Raw genomic sequence first — 19,898 nt, forward strand, 5'->3', positions numbered from 1 at the left:
AACATTGTTATATTTTGTATCTGTCTTAAATTAATATTCAATGTAATTTATCATGTTAATTTATATTTTTACAAACTAATAAAAATAACTAAAATCACTATTTTCAAATTTAGTAATTAAAACAATTGGCAGTAGTAATAAAAAAATAAGTCATTATGGGTATATAGCCCATTTTTTTCATATATAGGCCATTATAGGCCCATTTGTTTATCTATAATTTCTGGCTGTTTTTACTCTTCAATAGCAGAGATGAGTAGCTGCAACTAAGACCATGTGCTCCACAAATTAGAACATTCATTCTCTGACCCTTCACAGTTTGATGAACTCTGCTCTTGATTTAAACATTAATGTGTATATACATTATTAAAATAATATACTATTATTCATTATGGAATTTTAATTTTTTTTATATTTGCTGCTCATCTTTTTTCTCTATATTTTTAATTTGTTTTAAATTTAAAATGTATCATGTTGTCAAAATGATATCCAGTTTCATTTCTTTAAGTGTTTTTCTGTAATTTCTGTTTTTAGTTATATAATTATCTGGAATTATTCTGCTGATTTACTTTATCTTTCTTAAAGCTTACATGTGAATTTTCAAATGTGGATGTACAATAATACTGTTCAAGGAGAAGTTATTTTTGTTCACTTATATCCAATACAATTTCTGACTGATTTTTTACTCACTGCTACAGTAATCTTTACAAATAAGGTCAGGTATACACAACTTTAAGTAAAATATATGAAAAAGAGTTAAATACTAATTTATATAAAGTTCAGTAGTTTTAGTATTTTCAGTTTATATTTTGTTACTTTTTGTGATTATGAATAAAACTGGAAAATGTATTTGAGACTTTTGACCCAAGAATATAATAAACTCCATAAATAAGTCCTGAGTTTATTTCCAGAAGGAAAAAGACACGCCAAAACCTCTGTCTACTTTTTCCCTCAACAAAAGAATATTATAGGCCAGGCCCAATGCCATAGTTCTGTAACCCCAACAACTCAGGAAGCCAAAGTAGGAGGATCACAAGTTTGAGGCCAGCATCAACAACTCAGAAAGGCTCTAAGCAACTTAGGGAGACCCCATCTCAAAATGAAAAAATAAAAAGGGGTGGGGAACGTGGCTCAGTGGAAGAGTGCCCATGGGTTCAATCCTCAGGACCAAAATTAAAAAAATAATAAAGATGTTTTTAAAAGAATATAACAATTAAAAGTTAGGAACCTCTTAGCAATTATTTGTCATCAATTGTGACAAGCATGAATGCTGGAAAATGTGTAAATTAAGCAATGTATAAACAATTCAAGGAGTAATTTCAGTCTTACAGAACACGTAAAAGAAAGAAAAGATGGTAGATTTCTTAAGTTTGGGAAACTTAATCTGCATAAAACCATTTTGCCTAAGTCACCCCTAATATTGAGTTAAACATCATTTTCTTTTTTTTTCCTGTGCCCCATAGCCCAAAGTGGACAAATTGTAGACAGAATATCACAAACCAGAAAATGAGCCCACCCCTTCCCTTCCTCCTTTTCCTTCTTGCCTCCAAATTTCCTTTCTGGCCCCTAACTCAGATGTCTGGGATATGTCTAAAACACAAAAACCAATCCTAACCCAGATTTTCTTATAAGTCTAAGCAGTTATTCCGGGCCTGACAGAGCTACTTTTTGTCCCTCTGGAAAACTATCAAATTTGGTTATCATTCTTTCTTCTGCTCCTTAAATTCACTAATGAAATGTTCTGCTTCCTTTCTAGAAGTATGATATCATCACATATCTGCAGAGCATGTCAAACTGTGTGTCTTTCAGGGTGAGTTAATTTTGAGAGAGTGTTCCATGTGAACTGTTACCCATCTTCTGTAGCAATTTTTCTCTCTTCCAATAGAAATTCCTCTCTTCTTACTTCATAGCTGTTCCTGAATCTCCTCTAATTAACATAATGTCACTCCAATTGTACTACCAAGTTTTTGTATCTTAAGAAAGACTTTTTACTTTGTTTGACTTTCCAGGGAGGGAATTTCTTACAAAATAAGGGATATATTTGCTTCATGGCTCCCCAAAAGAACCTAATGTAATCAGGTAACTAAATATCATCAATCTTGATAAGAGGATGGAGGACATAAAGAAAGTTAGAGAAAAATCAAAAAGGCATGAGATTGAGTTCGTCTATGTTCACAACTTTTTGTATCCCAGCATAAATTCTAAGAAATTATGACCCATATGATTTGAGAGACTAACAGTCATCTCCAATGTAGCTAACTCTTGGTTCTCACCCTCAGAACTGCTACTCTTTGAATCTTCTTCATTTGGTAATGAAGAATTATTTTTTCTAGTTGTCCAAACAAAAATATTGAAGTCAACTTGACCCTTCTCTTTCTCTTAAACCACACATACAATCTGTCCATAAACTCTGCATACTCTAGCTTATTTATCCTGCATTCTCCTCACCTCCACCACCACAATTTTGGTCTGTTTGACCACATTCTCTTCCCTAGATTATTGTGGATATCTCTTAATTGTCTCTGTTTTCATCCTTGATCTCCCACATTTTATTATCTACATAGTAGCAACAAACATAAGTCACACTGACACTTCTGTGCTCAAAACCAGCGGTCTCCTATCACTAAAAATAATCTCTTAATATGACTAATAAGGCCAAAGTTTATTTGGACCCAAATATCTATCTTCATTTTCACTGCTTCTTCCTCCATCGTGATGCTCCAGGTTCAAGGGTCTCTTTGTTCTTCCTTGCCTAGATCATGTCATGACTCTGTCTCTCACTTTTCTCTTAATGATTTTTAAAAGGTGGAAGAAATGGAGTATATTCGGCAACTTAAAAGCACTGAAGGAATTATTAACTAATATTGTAAAGGATGGTCTAAACTCTATTTTTTTAAATTTCATGAACATAGAAATTACCTTTCAAACAAGGTGATTATTTCATAGAGAATATGTTTATATACTGCAACAGGCAAGCTTGTGGAGACCTTCACCTTTTTTACCCCCTCAGTTCAGCTCCATTAGAAGTGACCGATGTGAGAGATCCACAGTGGATGTCCTATGATGTAGTCATTTAAACTATGATCTGGAAAGAGAAACTCACTGCTCCTGGCCACAAACCTGCCTGTAAGGTTGTTAAAGCAGGTAAGTGGCTTCCCTTGCCCGGAGGGACTGCCTCCCTGCTCAGCTTTCAGATCTGTTTTTACCAGAGGTGACTTCCAGAATGGAAGTTCTTCACTCCATTACTTTATGTTCACTTCTGCTGTCTGCACACATTAGTCTGCATGTGCTTTTATTCACAAATTCTACGTTTGGGTTTCATTGTCACCATGGTCTAACAAGTTCAATGATGCAATTCATCTAGGAAAGAAAACTACCTCACAAGCCTTATAGACCCGCTAGTCAGCCCTGGAAACATCAGACAATTATAAGACAAGGGCAAAGCCCTCACCTTTTTATACTCAGAAATTCTACATATCATAGTGTTATGATTTCTGTCTGAAATACATCAACTTGCAATAAGGTCAAGAGGCTAGATCAGACAGATCAAAGATAAACTTTATTATCCAGCAAATCTAAAAATCAACCTATGTCAGAAAGAAATTCCTAGGCAAAACTTTTTTCAAAAATCACAATAAACCTTTGTTTTCATTTTTAGGAATGTGTCATACTAGTGAATTATTAAAAATTTGAAATATGATTTTAAACATTTGATTACTGAACTTTCAAGCCTTTTCACAAACTGTCACTATCATAATTGGAATGGTATTTAAAGGTCTTCTCATTGAAATTAGTCAAATACTAGAAGTAAAATGTCCTTATAGGCTGAAACTGGGATTCTAAGCACATGCTTAAAATTACTGTGTGATCTAGTGGAAAACAAACTGTACATGAATACATAAATAAGCAAAAGAATTTGGCAGCCTGAATATGAGTGAGTTTCTGCAATATTGCTGAGCATCACTCTATAATATAATAATATACAGGTTCAGCTTTGGACAAAGCTCCAAATTAAAGAGACACTGTTATTGCTCATCCCCAAATGCCAGTTCATAGTGAGTGACAGCTAAGAAGAAACCAACACGCGGCTCTGGGTAGTATTAAGAGGGAACAACAGTGTGCCGCTGAATCAGAGGCAGTCAGGTGGTTGATCACATTGATTTTTATTCCAAAACTTCCTTCCAGGAAGTTGAGAGATTTGACCAATGGGCTCCACTGTTGATTCCCATGCTACCATCCTCCCTGCTCCCTCATCTGTGGCCTAAAACTTACCCGTACCCCAGGTTCTTTGACGTCCTCACTGTTATAGCCATAGTAGTCTGGAGTTCTGTCCAAGTCCTGCATGTTGCCTTGGGCTCTGACACTCTTATCCGCATGGCAGGACGAGCAGAGAGCTGCATTCCCCATCTCAGCACTGGGGCTTCAGCTGTCAGTGGGCCCGTCCTTGCCCTCTGCACTCTGTCCAGGGCTCCCAGGGGTACACTAACATGAACAATTCATCCAGATGATCCTTGGCTCCTCTGCTCAGTTCCCCTACACGCCCCTCACCAGTCCTCCCCATCTGCTGGCTGGCTTGATCGAGTCAGAGAACTCAAAACCCCAGCAACTGCAGGCTGCCTTCAGTGACCATTTCCAGTTCAGGCACTGCCAGTCTATTTTTACACCTACCAGGCCAGCTATGCATGTCAATGGAGTGAGGGGGGTGAGGGAGAAGGAGAGCAGGGGAGGGGGCGGTGTTGTTTTGTTTTTTACTATGCTAGCAGCCTGCCTCACACATGGACTTAAGTTCCTGCTGTGTAAAATGTCTCTGCATAAGAGAATTTTTGCATTACTCAATAAATTCCTTTGAATCCTTTGATTTTCCTCTCTGCTGCTCTTTCACAGAATACTAAGTCTGTGAATAACCTTCGTTTCTTAGTATTACAGTTAAAAAGTATATCATTTTTAGTTGTTTAAGTTGCATTCACAGAGTTGACATGTACTCTTTTTCATTATCATTTACAGAAAACAGTTAGCCATCCTTTTAGCATTTAATATTCATAGGAACTATATCAGTTAATATAGCTCATTTATTCCTGTATGGAGGTCTCCTTTCCTTTCTTTCTCCCCCCACCCCCCCCCCAGGCCCAGTACTGCAGATTGAAACCCAGACTCTTTACTACTAAGCTGTAGCCCCATCCTTTTTATTTCTTTGAGACAGGGTCTCCCTAAGTTGCTAAGGCTCATTTTGAACTTGCAATTCTCCTGCCTTAGCCTCCAGAGTCACTAGTATTACAAGCCTGTGCCACTGTACCAGTGAGATTTTTGATATTTATAAATTATATGCAATTTGTCATTATTCATAAGGGTCACAAAACAGAGAATATTTTCACTTTAAAACTTTTAATATTTTAAAAACATTTTCCCAACCTTACAAAAATAATTAAGATGACTTTCAACACCATACATTGGAATCATATTATAGATTTTTGAATAAATTGGTTCCCACTGAGATGAGCCCATCAAATACACACTATACTAAGGAAGCCAACTGTGGTAGAAATCAGGTTTTGTTATAGACTGCTATGGGTGTCCTATAAAACTTTATTTGAATATTAGTCCTGTCCTTTCACATTTGTTATTTATTTTGTGTGTAATACATCTTCTCTTTCAAATAGCTTAAAACTACTAGGATCCAGACTTAGATTTTTGTATCATCCATCCATGTGTTATATGTTAACTACTGAATGATTAAGAAATGAATTGAAAGCAATCATTTGAAGAAAATAGTATGTGAAAGATATTAGACATTAATCATAATCCATTTGATCACCTAAAATTTACCTTTGTAATTTGGCATTTATATCTTTGCAGGTCTTTCAAATACTAAGCAAGCATTATACTATTGAACCATACACCCCTACACACGCACACACACACACAGCCCTGTAATTATTTTTAGAAAACTAAAAACAATTTGTTGTTTTTAAAAATAAAATTAAAAATAACCTTCCTGAAATTCCATTCTCAGGATTTGAGTTCATAAAGCTCGACAAATTTGAAGGAGAATGGCATATTTGGGTTGGTTTCTATAGGATCTCAAGCTGCTTTTTAACCAATCTGGTTTTGAGTATCTATTCTAGTGTTTAGGATCCTAGAGTATGTGACTTACTATAAAGATCCTATCCCCACCCTCCAGTTTCTGAGAGGCATCACCAATATTTAGTGGGATTATTTTTACTTCTCAGGCATCTGTTTAAACCATCTTTAAAAAAATTACTGACTGGGCCAACAATATTATCACAACAAGGGAAGGAACAAATTCTCCTTTCATATCCAAGAGGAGCATAATCTAAACATTTTGGATGTTAAAACATTAAGTAAAAGTATGCATAAAGACAATGCTTCCATACCAGCAATAAGATCAGCCTGTTGGCTGAGATGGATGAAGCAAAACCTTTCACATTGCCTAGATCATTTTATATAGAAGAAGCTGTCAATTTGTCATAACATGGTGATTTCTCATCAAATGTTCCATATCCTTCATCTGTGTGATGTAGGAATTACCTAAGCTCTGACGCTTAATGATATATGTTTACAAACTTTTCTAGAAAGATGTGGTTTTACTCTCCTCTCTTCTTCTCCAAGGTTCTTACAGATTGGAGAAGGTCTATTGTCCACAAACTCTAATAGTGGGCGCTGCTTCTTGAACATATGTGAGCTATTTTATTCACAGCATCAACTGACATTTTTCCAGCTGCACTTCCCTTATACTTTCAGAATTAATTTACCATCTCTAAAGCATAACAATACAACATTTGACAGAATCCTTAACTCGGACTTGCGTAACTTAAGACGCTAGAAGCAAATTCCCTACATCTTCATGGAACTGAGATCTGAAGCTCTGTACTGACACATGTAAAAGAGATATTTAACCACTGCAGATTAGAGAAATGTCTCTAGATGCTAGATGAATAATTCTGCTATGCATGAATTGTTGCCTCTTTCTGTCTCATTAATATGTTACCCATTCTACCTCCATGCCTTTGATTTTGCTTCTTTTTTTAGTCAAGCATGCACCTCCCCTCCTCCACCATCTTTGTTCATTATCTCCTTCAAAGTTCATCTTAAAATTCACTTTCCCCTAAAAGTCTGCATCACCTCTATATTAATCCCTAAATTTTTTCTAATGTCTTTTTGATGAAGGTTGGGACTCTTCAGGCAAGGTGGCAGGCGTCATAATCCCAGTGACTCAGAGGCCAAGGCAGGAAGATCACAAATTTGAAGCCAGCCTTGGCAATTTAGAGGAAACCTCAGCAGTTGAGCCAGACTCTTCTCAAAAAATAAAAAGGACTGGGGTGTACCTTAGTGGTAAAGTTGGGACTATTATCAGCTCCTCTTTTTGCATAATATGTCTGGTCTCTCTCACTGACTTCCTCATAGACCTAACTACACATGCTAGGACTAAATGTTTGCTAAATAAATGAACAAAAGCAGCTGCAGATAGATGTACAATTCATAACATCAATATTTATCTGGACTATGCTGGGTCTGAGCTTCTCTCTCTTATGCATTAACAATAACGATGTCATTTTAAACATCTTTAAGCATGACAAATTTTAACTCCCTTTACTGATTTAAAACAAAGACTCCTTTTAGTGTTTGATACTGTTCGAGATGACTTTTCCTAGAAAAGAAATTGTAGTGCTTTATTAAGAAAGAAAAAAAAACTGACAGTATGAACCAAAAAAGTAATAGGCTGGCAACTCCTAGAAGGAATTTTTTTTTGAGGGGGGAAGATACAGGGAATTGAACTCAGGGGTGCTTAATTACTAAGCCATATCCCCAGCCCTTTTTTATCTTTATTTAGAGACAGGGTCTCACTAGTTGCTTAGTGACTTGCTAAGTTGCTGAGTCTGGCCTTGATCCTCCTATCTCAACCACCCATGCCACTGGGATTATAGGTGTGCACCACCCTGTCTGGCCAGAAAAATACTTGTTTTCTAAATAACTGGCCATTATGCTTGTTCTGCCCATCTCTCCTTTCTTCTTTTCAGGGAAATTTTCTCATACTTTCTCCAGAGAAACTTGAATATACTATTCATACTCCTATCTTTAGGGCTATCCAAAATATATCATGTGATGGTCCCCAAAGCTTGCTGCTCAGGGCTGAACCAGATTGGGCAAAGGGGGAAAAATACAAACCCTGGCATTCCTGGGATGGCTGAAATTTTCTATTTTCTGATTGAACAGATTTAAGTGAAAAATTCAGAAGATATCAGTAGCTATGAAAACAGAATTTCCAGTGAACAGCTTCCTAGCTATGGTCACTCCAAGCTTTGCCAATGATCTAATAACTTCCTAATCAAATGCAAAAGTGTGAGGGGTCCATGGGCACATCAGAAGTTAGAACAATCCTAGGTCTGGGGGTGTAGCTCAATGGTAGAGCACTTTCCCAGCATGTGGAAACCCTGAGTTTAATTCCCAGTATCAAAAAAAAAAAAAAAAAGTTAAAACAATTCTTGTTCTCCCTCCCATTGGTTAACTAACAGTTAAGATCCAGACAGGTTCTTCACAAAAGCTTGGGCAAAGTGATAACTTATATACATAACATATTGTCAAGTTGAAGCCAAGGTTACCAAATGCTGTGCAGCACTCATGTCTTAATAATAAGCCTGTAGATGGTTGGGATCTCTGTGGACATCTGACAAGGGATATGTTTTCTGCCAGGGCAGAACAATGTCACCACTGTTCCTCAAAAATGCTTCAAAGTCATTAGGCCAAATTACTCAGAAAGCAAATATTTGCATGTTTGACCACACTTAGAGCAGGATACATGAACTTGATCTACATCTACGACTTAGAAAGTGAAATTCAAGCACCCTATGATGTGGCATATTTGCAATATCTTCTTAAATTCCCAGGCATTTACTGTCAGGACTGGGTCTGTATTGCTGTTTCAAATCCATCGCTAGAGAAAAGCAATTAAGGACTGGGAACAAAGGCTGGCTTCTCAGCTGTAATCTTTTGAAAGTTGCTGCTTAAGTCCTTAAAACAGCAAATCTGAAATCCATTCACTGCTGTTCTAAACTTCACCTTTTAAGTAAGAAGTTATGATTACAGAATCATCAGGAAACTAACAGCTTGGAGAAGAAGTAACTGTCTCAGTTCCGTAATTTAAATTCTGCAAAGGTAACATAAAAGAGATCACAGCTACAGAGTGAGATCACGGCTCTTGATAGCGGAGTTTTCTAAAGCTCTCTTCACAAGGTGTTACTAATAGCAGGATTTGGTTCTACCACAAATTTACCTGTGTGGACTTATGTAACCGTTATCAAATTTATTCTTCAATTATCTATCTATCTATCTATCTATCTATCTATCTATCTATCTATCTATCTCTTTAGGAGTTAGACCAGATGATTGCTTCAGGTCCCTTCCAAGTCTGCAGTTTCTTGCTTCTAGGACATAGAAGTTGTTAACATTTGAACATACACCTAACTTGAGGTGAGAGTCCAAGATGACCATCTATTTAGACAATTAGATTGTGGGGGCGGGGAAGGTAAAAGAATTACTTGGTACATTGCATCATGCTTTCTGCCCCATGGGCTGGCTTTGTTCAGTCTTGTTTCTCTGGCAGACTCACTAGGAAGATGAAAGGACCATTGTGACACACCACAAACACTATTGGTATCCAGGAGCTCTTTGCCAAGGTAAGGACCCTTGTGCTCTTTCTTTCCTGAATATTAGCCCCACTGATAAACTTGTAACATTTTGGAACCCATCTCCTGCCACAGCTTTCTACATCCCACAATTATATAACTTCCACCTGGAAATAATCTTACTCCAAAACTGATTTTGCAGGGCAGTTTTATAGAACTCAGTAAGATAGATCTTTGCAAACAAGCTGTATAAGTTAGCAGGGGTCTTACTTCCCCTTAAATATGTTCATAAACATGTTTTTAAAGAGTGAGTTCTATCACATTAAAAATGCTGAAAAAAAATAGTTCATCACAAATCTACAGTGTCAAATTAGAAAGAAAGCTTCACTCAGACCCATGGGATTTATTTGGTTTTTCTCTGAGTTTAAGAAGGTTATTCAAGAACATCACACAAATGAAAAATGCAATGTAGATTTTTTTTTCAATCTAAACTAAACCATGTTTAGTTACACACTTGGTATTTTTCAGTTCATTGTTAATAGAAAAGTTTTACGTAACCTTTGCTGAATTTAAAAATCCATTTAAACAAAGGGGAATGAAGGGAAGGGAGGAGGCATAGGAATAGGAAAGACAGTAGAAGGAATCAGACATAACTTTCTTATGTTTATATATAAATACAAAACCAATGAAACTCTTCAATATGTACAACCATAAGAATGGGATCCTAATTAGAATAAGTTATACTCCATGTATACATAATGTTAAAATACACAGTACTGTCATGTACATACAAAAAGAATTTAAAAAAAGAAAATAAAAATAAGAAAATAAAAATCCACATAGATTATAGCCTATACCCTTACCACTTTTTACCAGGATAGCTTCAATTCTAGACTCACCGCTTCAGTCAAATGTATTTAACTAATTAAACTAAAGTGTGATTATCCTATTGCATGCAAAATTCTCAATGCCAACATCATCACATGAAACTAAGGATGAGTTCTTCCAACTTTGGGAATCACTTGCTTATGGAAATAAATTTGGAACATTCTATGCCCTAACTCAGGCAGCATGCTCTCTTCTTCCATGTTTGAGTACATTCAATATAATTTATTTGGCTAAAAGTTATGCACATAATGATTTTTGTCAATTGGATCTGTTATATAATTGATCAATCAGGAAAACTGCATGATTTATGGATCTACACTGGATTCCCAAATTAACACATGGCATAACTTTTCTAATCGAGGTCAGTATAAATGACCTTTACTGTTTATGCTTTACACAAATTAACCAAAATGGATACTGCCGAGCTATTCATGGCCCACAAACATCAATTAACCAATTTAATTTTACATTCCTTCCAGCTATTATTTTCATTCCAGACTGCTGCCTCTTGACTTCTGGCAAATCAAGGACAATTCTTTAATAGACAGTGTTAACAACTTGTGAAGTTTTCTAAAGCCTACTCCACACAATGCCCAGCACAAAAAGGGCACTCATAAATGTCATTGACTGACATTAAAGAGACCATGAGTCAAGAAATGTAGGGTGTCCAAAGCCAAAAGGGCCATTTGACTAAAATTCTATGTTCTTTCATATTTAACGGGATTTTGAAATGCAACATTAATAAAACAATTTACCCATTGTACACTCCTACTTTTTCTGAAGAAAAAAAAAATCTGTGTATTCATAATACTTAGAAAATGGCCAGCTACTGAAGCAGGGGCTCCCTACAAGCTCTGCATGAAAAGAGGGGCAAGTGATTAAAATTGAAAGGCCAGAAGGGGGCTCTGTAACAGTCTGGCTTTGAAACCTAAGTGAGTTTTTCGGTTTTTGATTTTTTTTTTCAGTTTACTAACATTTCTTCTAAGTTTTCATTTCTGAACTAAAGGAGGCAGCAAATGATGATCTGAAAAGTATTCAGTTAAGGTGAATTTAAAATTAATAGTGCATAGCATAACTGTTGATGAATTAGTGAGGGATTCTGGGGGTCAAAAGAACAACTTTCTTAGGGGAAATGACTGTTTGTGGGAGGCTAGGGGGAAAGCTGAGAAGCTACTGCTCCATAGGTTGTCTAGACTATCTATCAAAGAGGACTATCACATGCCACGGTAGTAAACAAGTGCTTGAGCATCTAGAAAAGATAAATGGAGGTATTGTATTAGGGAGAGTTTGTAATTAATCTCCCCAAATGATGTCTTGCTATTAGGCGTATAGCAAACCTCACCATTGTGCCAAGATGAATTATCATTACTACAACCAGCAAATGAAAATCCATTTATCCTTTCGGTGCTTTTCAATTCCCACTTCGCTTAATATTTGGCCAATGTTTTCCTTTGAAGGTTAATAGGCATGAAGCTACATACATACTCAGTTTGTTCGTTTACCCTAGATGTCTAGAGTGAGAATTTTTCATAAGCTTTTTTGGTCCATGAGACACAAAATATGAAGAGTTGATGTTTTGATACATTTGTCATTACCAAAAAAATTCTTTAACTGTAAAACCCAGGTCCAAGTAATCATAGACACAAATGTTTTAATCTATTGGTCTCAAAGTATTTTCAGATAATAATTTCCTAACAAAATATACATACAACATGTGAAATAAGCAAAAGACATAGACATTTAAATTACATTGTGAGGCAGCAGCCAGGCACTGGGCAATCAAGAACAAATTCAAATTCAAAGTAAATATCTAATTCTAGTTCAAACCAGAGAAGATATGAGTATTTACCTTAGGATTAACAATTAAACCCGATTTATTATGAAGATAGTAACATATTTCCTGGTTCTATGATAAAACATGAATCAAATGTGTTCACTCAGCTGAACTGAATTTACTCAGTGAGTAACATAAAAATATGGTTTCCTTTAAAAATGCACGTTGACTATGCATTTAATCAAGACAAGTTGCATGCAATTATGAATGATAGATAAACTCAGTTCAATTTACTGCAAAGATTGTGAAAACTTCCAAAATGAGTCTGAATTTCATTGTTTAACTAAACATTTATTTGGGTTCTATTTCAAGATCTCTCTAGAGCAGATTTCTTCTATGTATCCTAAAGTATAAAGAATTGTTTATAATACTTCATATATCATTCATGCTGGAGTAAATATTCTGATTACGTATTTTTTTCTCCCTGGCATATGTGAGAATTATTTTTAAGTTTTCGATTATGTCCTACTTTTCTTTCAGAAACAGAATTACTTCACAGACAATCAAAAATTCTGGGAATATAATCACAAAACTATTATAAAATCAATATTATTAACTCAGTCTTCTAAAAATATGTTAGTGTGATCTTATGTCCTTTGTAAAATACTATTGGCTACATACTTTGGAAATTTATTTTGAACTTTAGTACTCTCATCTGTATAATAATGAGCTATAATAAAGAGCTTCTTAGGCTAATGTGTGTGTGTGTGTTTAATCTTTAAAGTTAGAAGTTTATAAATCCTGCTATAAGGTCAGCATATACTTTATCTTCTCTATAGCAAGATAAGAGAGGGAGAAAGGAAGGAAGGAAGAAGGGAGGGAAGGGAGGGAGGGAGGGAGGGAGGGAGGAAAATATAAGTTAATGCAGATCTATCTCTAAATCTTAAGGGGTTTTTTTTGTTTTTTCTTTTAAGAGCAGTAAAGAATTTTTTAAGAAAAATGTTTTTCCTTTCTAATAGTTCTTCAGAATACTTAAACACGCTCAGAGCCTTCACGGGTCAATAAAAACTCTCTTTCCTAAGCCAATGTCCTCCTCAAACCTGCTCCTGGCCCAGTCTTCTTTGGCTTAGTATCCAGCTGCCCTAAACACTTTGCTGTCTAAGCTGGAAATCTTAAAGATTTTAATATTCCTTTTCCCGTCCACACAGTCCTGTGGAATGTACTCTTTCTATCCTTTTGCCACTATTTTAGGTCAGTAATTCATTTCCTGCAGGAATCACTGTAACCATCACCTAAACAGTTTCCTGCTTCTAGCCTTGCACTACCTCCAATTCATTCCCCACACTACAGCCAGTGTGTTCTCTCCACAGCTCAGATCTGTTTAGGGCACTCCCTAGAATTTTCACGATAAAAGCCAAACTCTAACATGGTGTAAATCTGATTCCCCTCACCCTAGTCTACATAACCCCATCTTTGCTTTTTCTTTATTGCAATTTCTTCTGTGTTTTTATTAATAACTAATCCTCTGTCTGGATCACCTCCTTCCCTCTCAATATTTACAAAACTCTTCTTTGAAGCCCTGCTTGTCCCACAGGTTTAGGGTCTGCTGTGGATACAGAGTCAGCAAGGTGATTGTTACCCTGTATTGTAATTATCTTTTTATGTGTTGGGCTGCCTCAGAGACTAGGGACTTAGGATGAACAGATATTTATTTTAATATGTCCCTAGTACTCCTGTCAGTGCCTCTATATGTTAGGCACCCATAATTGATTACTGAATAAATGAACAATAAAAAAATATTCCTTTGCACGTTTAAAATATGATTGGTTTCTACAGACATTTATTAATTTATCCCATAAATATTTATTTAGTACTACATGCCAGGCCCAGACACATCATTTAAATAAAAAGAGGCAAATGTGTAATATTACCAATGTACATGCTTCAGTGAATCTCTGAAAATGGCTATCTGTAGTAATTTATCCAATCACCCTTAAATATTCCTTTGTTTTGTTCTTATTACTATTCTGTCAGTTCATGTATGGTTATTTTTTCAGATGTTTGATTTTGTTATGAAATGGTCCAGGCACTGAATCTATTAGTAATTATCTGAAGATGAAGAGAAATGAAAAGAACAAATGCAAAGTAATATGAGTCACAAACCAGAGGATGGTTTATTAGGTAAGGAGAAGCCTACTGACTACACTATGGATGGTTCAGGGTATTTATAGATATGGTTATAAAACAAACTGAATAATTATTACTAATGCCAGAAATAAAGTGTTCTCTAGAGGTACAAATGGATTCCTCTTACAATGAAAGAGCGCACACACACACACACACACACACACACACTGCCCTTCAGCTTGGCCATCATGGATCTATAAAGTATTCTGTGTAATAGAATATTCTTTTCTTTTTAAAAAATATTCATTTTTTAGTTGCAGTTGCACACAATATCTTTATTTTATTTATTTATTTTCATGTGGTGCTAAGGATCGAACCCAGGGCCTCGCATGTGCTAGGCAAGCACTCTACCTCTGAGCCACAATCCCAATCCCACTTCCTACTTGTAGAGCTTTCCTTGTTCTTTCATTACTGGCTCTGTTTTTCCCCACTGTTGGATCATCAAGAGCTCCCTTATGTGCCTTACTGTTGCATCTTATGCTCTTCACAACCATAATTTCTACATGGCCACCACCTTCAATGACATTGCCTGTAATCTATGATACCCACTTCCTTCTCTTCTTCTCCACCATTTATATATATATATATATATATATATTTAAATTTGCCATATTAATTTTTCATACGTATCATTACTCCCAGCAACTTTCAATGTAAATATTAATCTTTTACAGACAAAAGCCACCATTAATATAGCAAATGCATAAATGCAAAAATACCTCACAGTTATGAGCCTGCAGTAAATCCTCAGAGAAAGAAATGCATTCCTCCTCATTCTCATGGTCAACAACTAACTAAAGTACTCAGGTGACCTCTCCTTCCTTGCCATTATCAGATATTTGTACTTCAGAATATCTAACACAATAACTATGCATCCTGAAACAATGAGAACCATAAGATACCAAAGTTTTACTTTCATTATTCTAAATTCTAATGTTGGAAATTAGAATTTCCAATTTCTATGCCTATAAACTTATTACACACACACACACACACACACACACACACACACTTACACACACGCATATATGGGGGGGATGATACTGAGGATTGAACTCAGAGGTGCTTTACCACTGAGCTACAATCCTAGCCCTTTTTAACTTTTTGTTTTGAGAAAGAGTCTCAATAAGTTGCTGAGGACCTCTCTAAATTTCTGAGACTGTTCTCAAACTTTCAATTCTCCTGCCTCAGTCTCCTGAGTTGCTGGGATTACAAGCATCCACCACAGCACTCAACTCTGATTTTATATTTTGACAACTCAGACTATATGGCAAAGTTCTGGTCAGGTTTCACTAAATGGGTCATATTCTATTTAGCTGACCAAGAAGGATGTCATGACAATTTAATTTTATCCTAAGTTCTTCTTTAAAAAGAATCATCAATAAGAGTGAATGTAGCTTCCATTAACTATTGACATTTTTAAATGTCAGCTTTACAAATATATGTGCATTCTATTTTAATGGCATTCAATTTTAGCTAAGCAGGTGATCAAAGGTTAAAAACCCTCTGAGAAGGTGTTTCCTTCTTGTTCTGAAACCTGATATAGTTCAGTTTATTATTATCCCACATTACGATAAAGGAAGATCACCTTCCTATGTACAGAAGCATCATACAGACCCTTGACCTTGTGGTTCAGCAGATAAGGCATTCAAAGACCTTCACTAGCTGCCTAGGTTTTTGTATTTGTGTTCAGAAATATCTCAGGGTCCTTCTTTTTTTTCAGTTTATTTTATTTGTTCTTGCATTTTCTCTGTGGCTTCAGCCAAAAAGAAAGAGATGGAAAGAAAAACAAAACAAAAACAATTTTCAGGAAATTTTAGAAGTATCTCCATCTGCAGTTTGATGAACTGTCTCTGAACTAATCAACTATGTGACATTTGAGCCTGGGGGACCTACCACAATCCTCTTCCACTTTACAAGAACTTCTTGTTGAAGACATCTAGAACTCCATCTGCTTTGACGCCATTTTGGTTGCCAGAAGTCCTAGCAGTATGGATGGCCTGAGCCTTCGGTAGTTTAGAGTATTCTGTCCTCCTCCATCTTCTATTCTTGTTATTGGAGACCTTGCTTAGTATAAACTACATTACAACTCCTAACAGACTCTCTTCTATTCTGTTTGCTCCATTTCTTGAAATGGTAAAAATATTTTTCCATATTTTAGTGATACATATTCTCCATCACATCTACTTTTCTTTAAAGAAGTATAAGGTCAATTGGAGAAATACAGGGACAAGTTGTCCAGAGTCTTATGTTTTTTTTCTTCCTTCTTTAACCTCACTTTCCCTATTTCACAAAAGGGAGTTATTGTCATTTCCAACCCTGGTGTTGCTGAGGAGATTAAAAAAGTTGTTGCATCAAAAGTTCTTAGGACAGTGCAGTTAGCACATGGCGTTGCTCAGAAAGTTTGCCATAACTATTTTCCCTCAACTCCACTCCTTTTTCTTTTTGAATCAGACAGCTCCAAGTTTTATGATCTGTCCTACAGTTTAATTAAAAAATAGTGATATCTGGCCTGGCATGGTTGTGCAAGCCCATAATCCCAGCAGCTCAGGAGGCTGAGACAGGAGGATTGTGAGTTCAAAGCCAGCCTCAGCAAAAGTGAGGCACTAAGCAACTCAGTGAGACCCTGTCTCTAAATAAAATGCAAAATAGGGTTGGGGATGTGGCTCGGTTCAATCCCCAGTACCCCCCCCCCAAAAAAAAGTGATATTTAATTTTAAAATACTCAGATAGTGTATCATCATATAGACAGGCACAGTTTAGAGAAAAGGCATGGGCCTGGAATCCAGCACCTGGGATCTGTCCCTTAAGGAATTTATTTGCTGTGAAATTTTGGGGGAAATGAATCATTTTAAGCCCCATTTTCCGCCCCTAAAAAATGAGGTTAAAAATATCTACATCATTGTAGGAACTACATGATTTAATAAACAATTGCAAGAAGCCAAATATAAAGCCTTCATGTTCTTATTTCTCATTTCCTCACACCTGGGTCTTCTGAGGCTTCCCACCTGCTGCTTCCATCCATCCCTGATTTCAAAATAAAAGGGTCAAACTTCCTCAGGCTTCCACCTAGTGGTGACTCACAGCAAAGTCACCCTGGGAACAGCTCCTCCTGCCCCCTTGTTACTCACCCACCACTTGGTGCCTTCACCTTTGTCTAGGGACAACCAATAATTAAGTTGCCCCCAAATATAACTTCATTTTCTTCTTCATGTTGTCACTGAACCTCAACCTTTATTTCTAAACTTGGCTTGTATGACCAAAATACTACTGCCCACTCTTGCTGGGGACGCTGCTGTGAGGAGGGTGGTGGGTACAGCCCTCAGGGTATTTCGTCACTACATTTCTCTTTCCCAGTATTGATGTGTTGTCCCATGATTAATATCAGTGGGTAGTGATTGGCCAAGAACAGAAGTGAAGCCCCTCCTTACTTGATCCCCAAATACTAATGGTCGCTGGAAGTCCCCCTTGCCTTATTCCCTCACCTGAATGAAAACCCCAGTGTTGACTATTTCCCACTATGAGCCTGAGGTCATCCTGTGACAACATGCCTGACCTGCCCATCTGGCACACTGTCCTCTCTAGTCGGTTCTCTTCACCCCATCCATAGTTCACAATTCCTCCAATTCACAGACTGTGCTGGGCCCATGAAGTACCATCAGGCCTCAAGCTATAGAAAGCAGTTCTGTGGAAGAAATCTATAATTTAAATTTCAATAATTTTTAAACTTACAAAAATGTTCTTTTAATTTTATAAACTTACTAAAAGGATCTACCTCACAGTCAAATCTTATTAAAATGATCATTCCCATAAGTACTTTTATTTTTCCAGTACTGGGAATTAAACCAGAAACCCTCTACCACTGAGCAATACCTCCAGCCTTTTTTATTTTATTTTTGAGACAGGGTCTGATTAAGTGTCTGAGGCTGGCCTCCAACTTGCAATCCTCCTTACTTAGCCTCCTGAGTTGCTGGGATTATAGGTATGTACCACTGTGCCCAGCCCATAAATATATTTAAAGTATACACTATAATAAAACTTTAATAATGTACCTTTGATATGTTAAAAACTCAAGGGGAAAAAAAACAAAGGAAGAGATGTATTAGAACACACATAAAAAGGAAGCACATTCTGAAAAAAAATAGAATATAGACACATATGTTTATATGTGTGCACATATACATAAGTATCATACTATACGAACAGAATTATAAGCACAGGTTTTCTCAAAAGACCTTCTCCAAAATGAGCTCATTAAAAGCCAAACTACACCAAAACAAAAACTCTATAATCCAGTTGTAAAGGGGCTTATGGTCTGATAGGTTGTGACATTTCAGAATAGTCTCTTGTTTTTTCTTTTATATGGTGAAGTATTTTCCTAGTCAACTTTATCACTCTGGTCAAATTCTTGACCTAGCCACTCCATGGCTTTAAATGATAATTGAGCTCAAAGAGGAAAAGGAAGGAGGAAAGAAAAAAGCCTTTGAATGCTCAGCCTTTTGTCTATACATTTCACTCTAATATCTTGCCAGATGTGTTTTTATCTCTGAATTTTCTATGAAAATGTATGTGGTTTCACACAGAGAAAAACTTCTTCAGGATATGTGGAGTCACAAAGATCCCATTTAAATCTACTGTGCTTTAGTGTGCAGGAATGTCAAGGGGTTTCAGTCCAGTTACAATATGCTGCTTGTTGCAACAGAAGCCAGCCCTGGGTATTCTGTTTTACAGGTTTGTCTTTACTTGGGAATCTATTATAAACACAGCGACAGGCCCCACCACTAAGCCTAAATGAGGTTCACACTTCTGTTCCCTATTTCTCTCTTGTATTCCAATAATGTGCTTGCTCTTCAGCAACTTTCAAATGTGAGAAACCTACAGATACCAGGTAGTCGAATTTTTACAAATCACTGGAACACTGATAATGTCACGTGAGGAATGAAATCTAGATTTCAGTAATCAGCCCTTACCCGGACAATCTGTATACCTGGGTCATGGCATATACAGATAAATCATGACAGGAGCTTGAGTGACATTCATCAAAGTAGGGTAGAAAAAGAACAAGGAAAGTTACAGTTTGGCCATGTTTTAGGGCAGTTAAACATGCCACGGGTAGGTGGAGTGTGAATAAGAATCAAGGTTAATGGGAAAGAAAAACAGTACAAATAGTTTTGAGAAGGAACTGCTGACCCAATATAGTATACTTCATGTATCCCAGAGGAAGGTTTCAATCCTGCAGACTAAGAAATGTGTATTGCAAAGAGAATTTATAGCTTCAAAACTATTAATTTAAAAATTTTACAGTTTTTAAACCTTAGTGTGCTATTGTTTTGTGGGGGGTACCAGGGATTAAACCCAGGGGTGCTTAACCACTGAGCCACATTTATTTATTTATTTATTTGAGACAAGGT

The 19,898-nt window shown here is 36.4% G+C and overlaps 1 protein-coding gene across 20 annotated transcripts in view; it reads right to left on the reverse strand.

Moving 5' to 3' along the window:
* The window catches only part of ANK2 (ankyrin 2), a 673,244-nt gene that overhangs the window by 239,428 nt on the left and 413,918 nt on the right, over positions 1 to 19,898 (reverse strand). For 17 of the 20 annotated variants that reach the window (XM_081303449.1, XM_081303448.1, XM_081303446.1 and 14 more), the window contains exon 1: positions 4,270 to 4,627. The exons of the other annotated variants lie outside the window; for them this stretch is intronic. In XM_081303449.1, the coding sequence (XP_081159575.1) occupies positions 4,270 to 4,404 (135 nt within the window). In that variant the 5' untranslated portion in view covers positions 4,405 to 4,627. Of the gene's footprint in view, positions 1 to 4,269; positions 4,628 to 19,898 lie in introns of those variants that run through there. 20 annotated transcript variants of the gene reach the window in all.

The sequence above is a fragment of the Spermophilus citellus genome, assembly GCF_964194105.1.
Source record: "Spermophilus citellus genome assembly, chromosome: 8".
Lineage (NCBI taxonomy): Eukaryota > Metazoa > Chordata > Mammalia > Rodentia > Sciuridae > Spermophilus > Spermophilus citellus.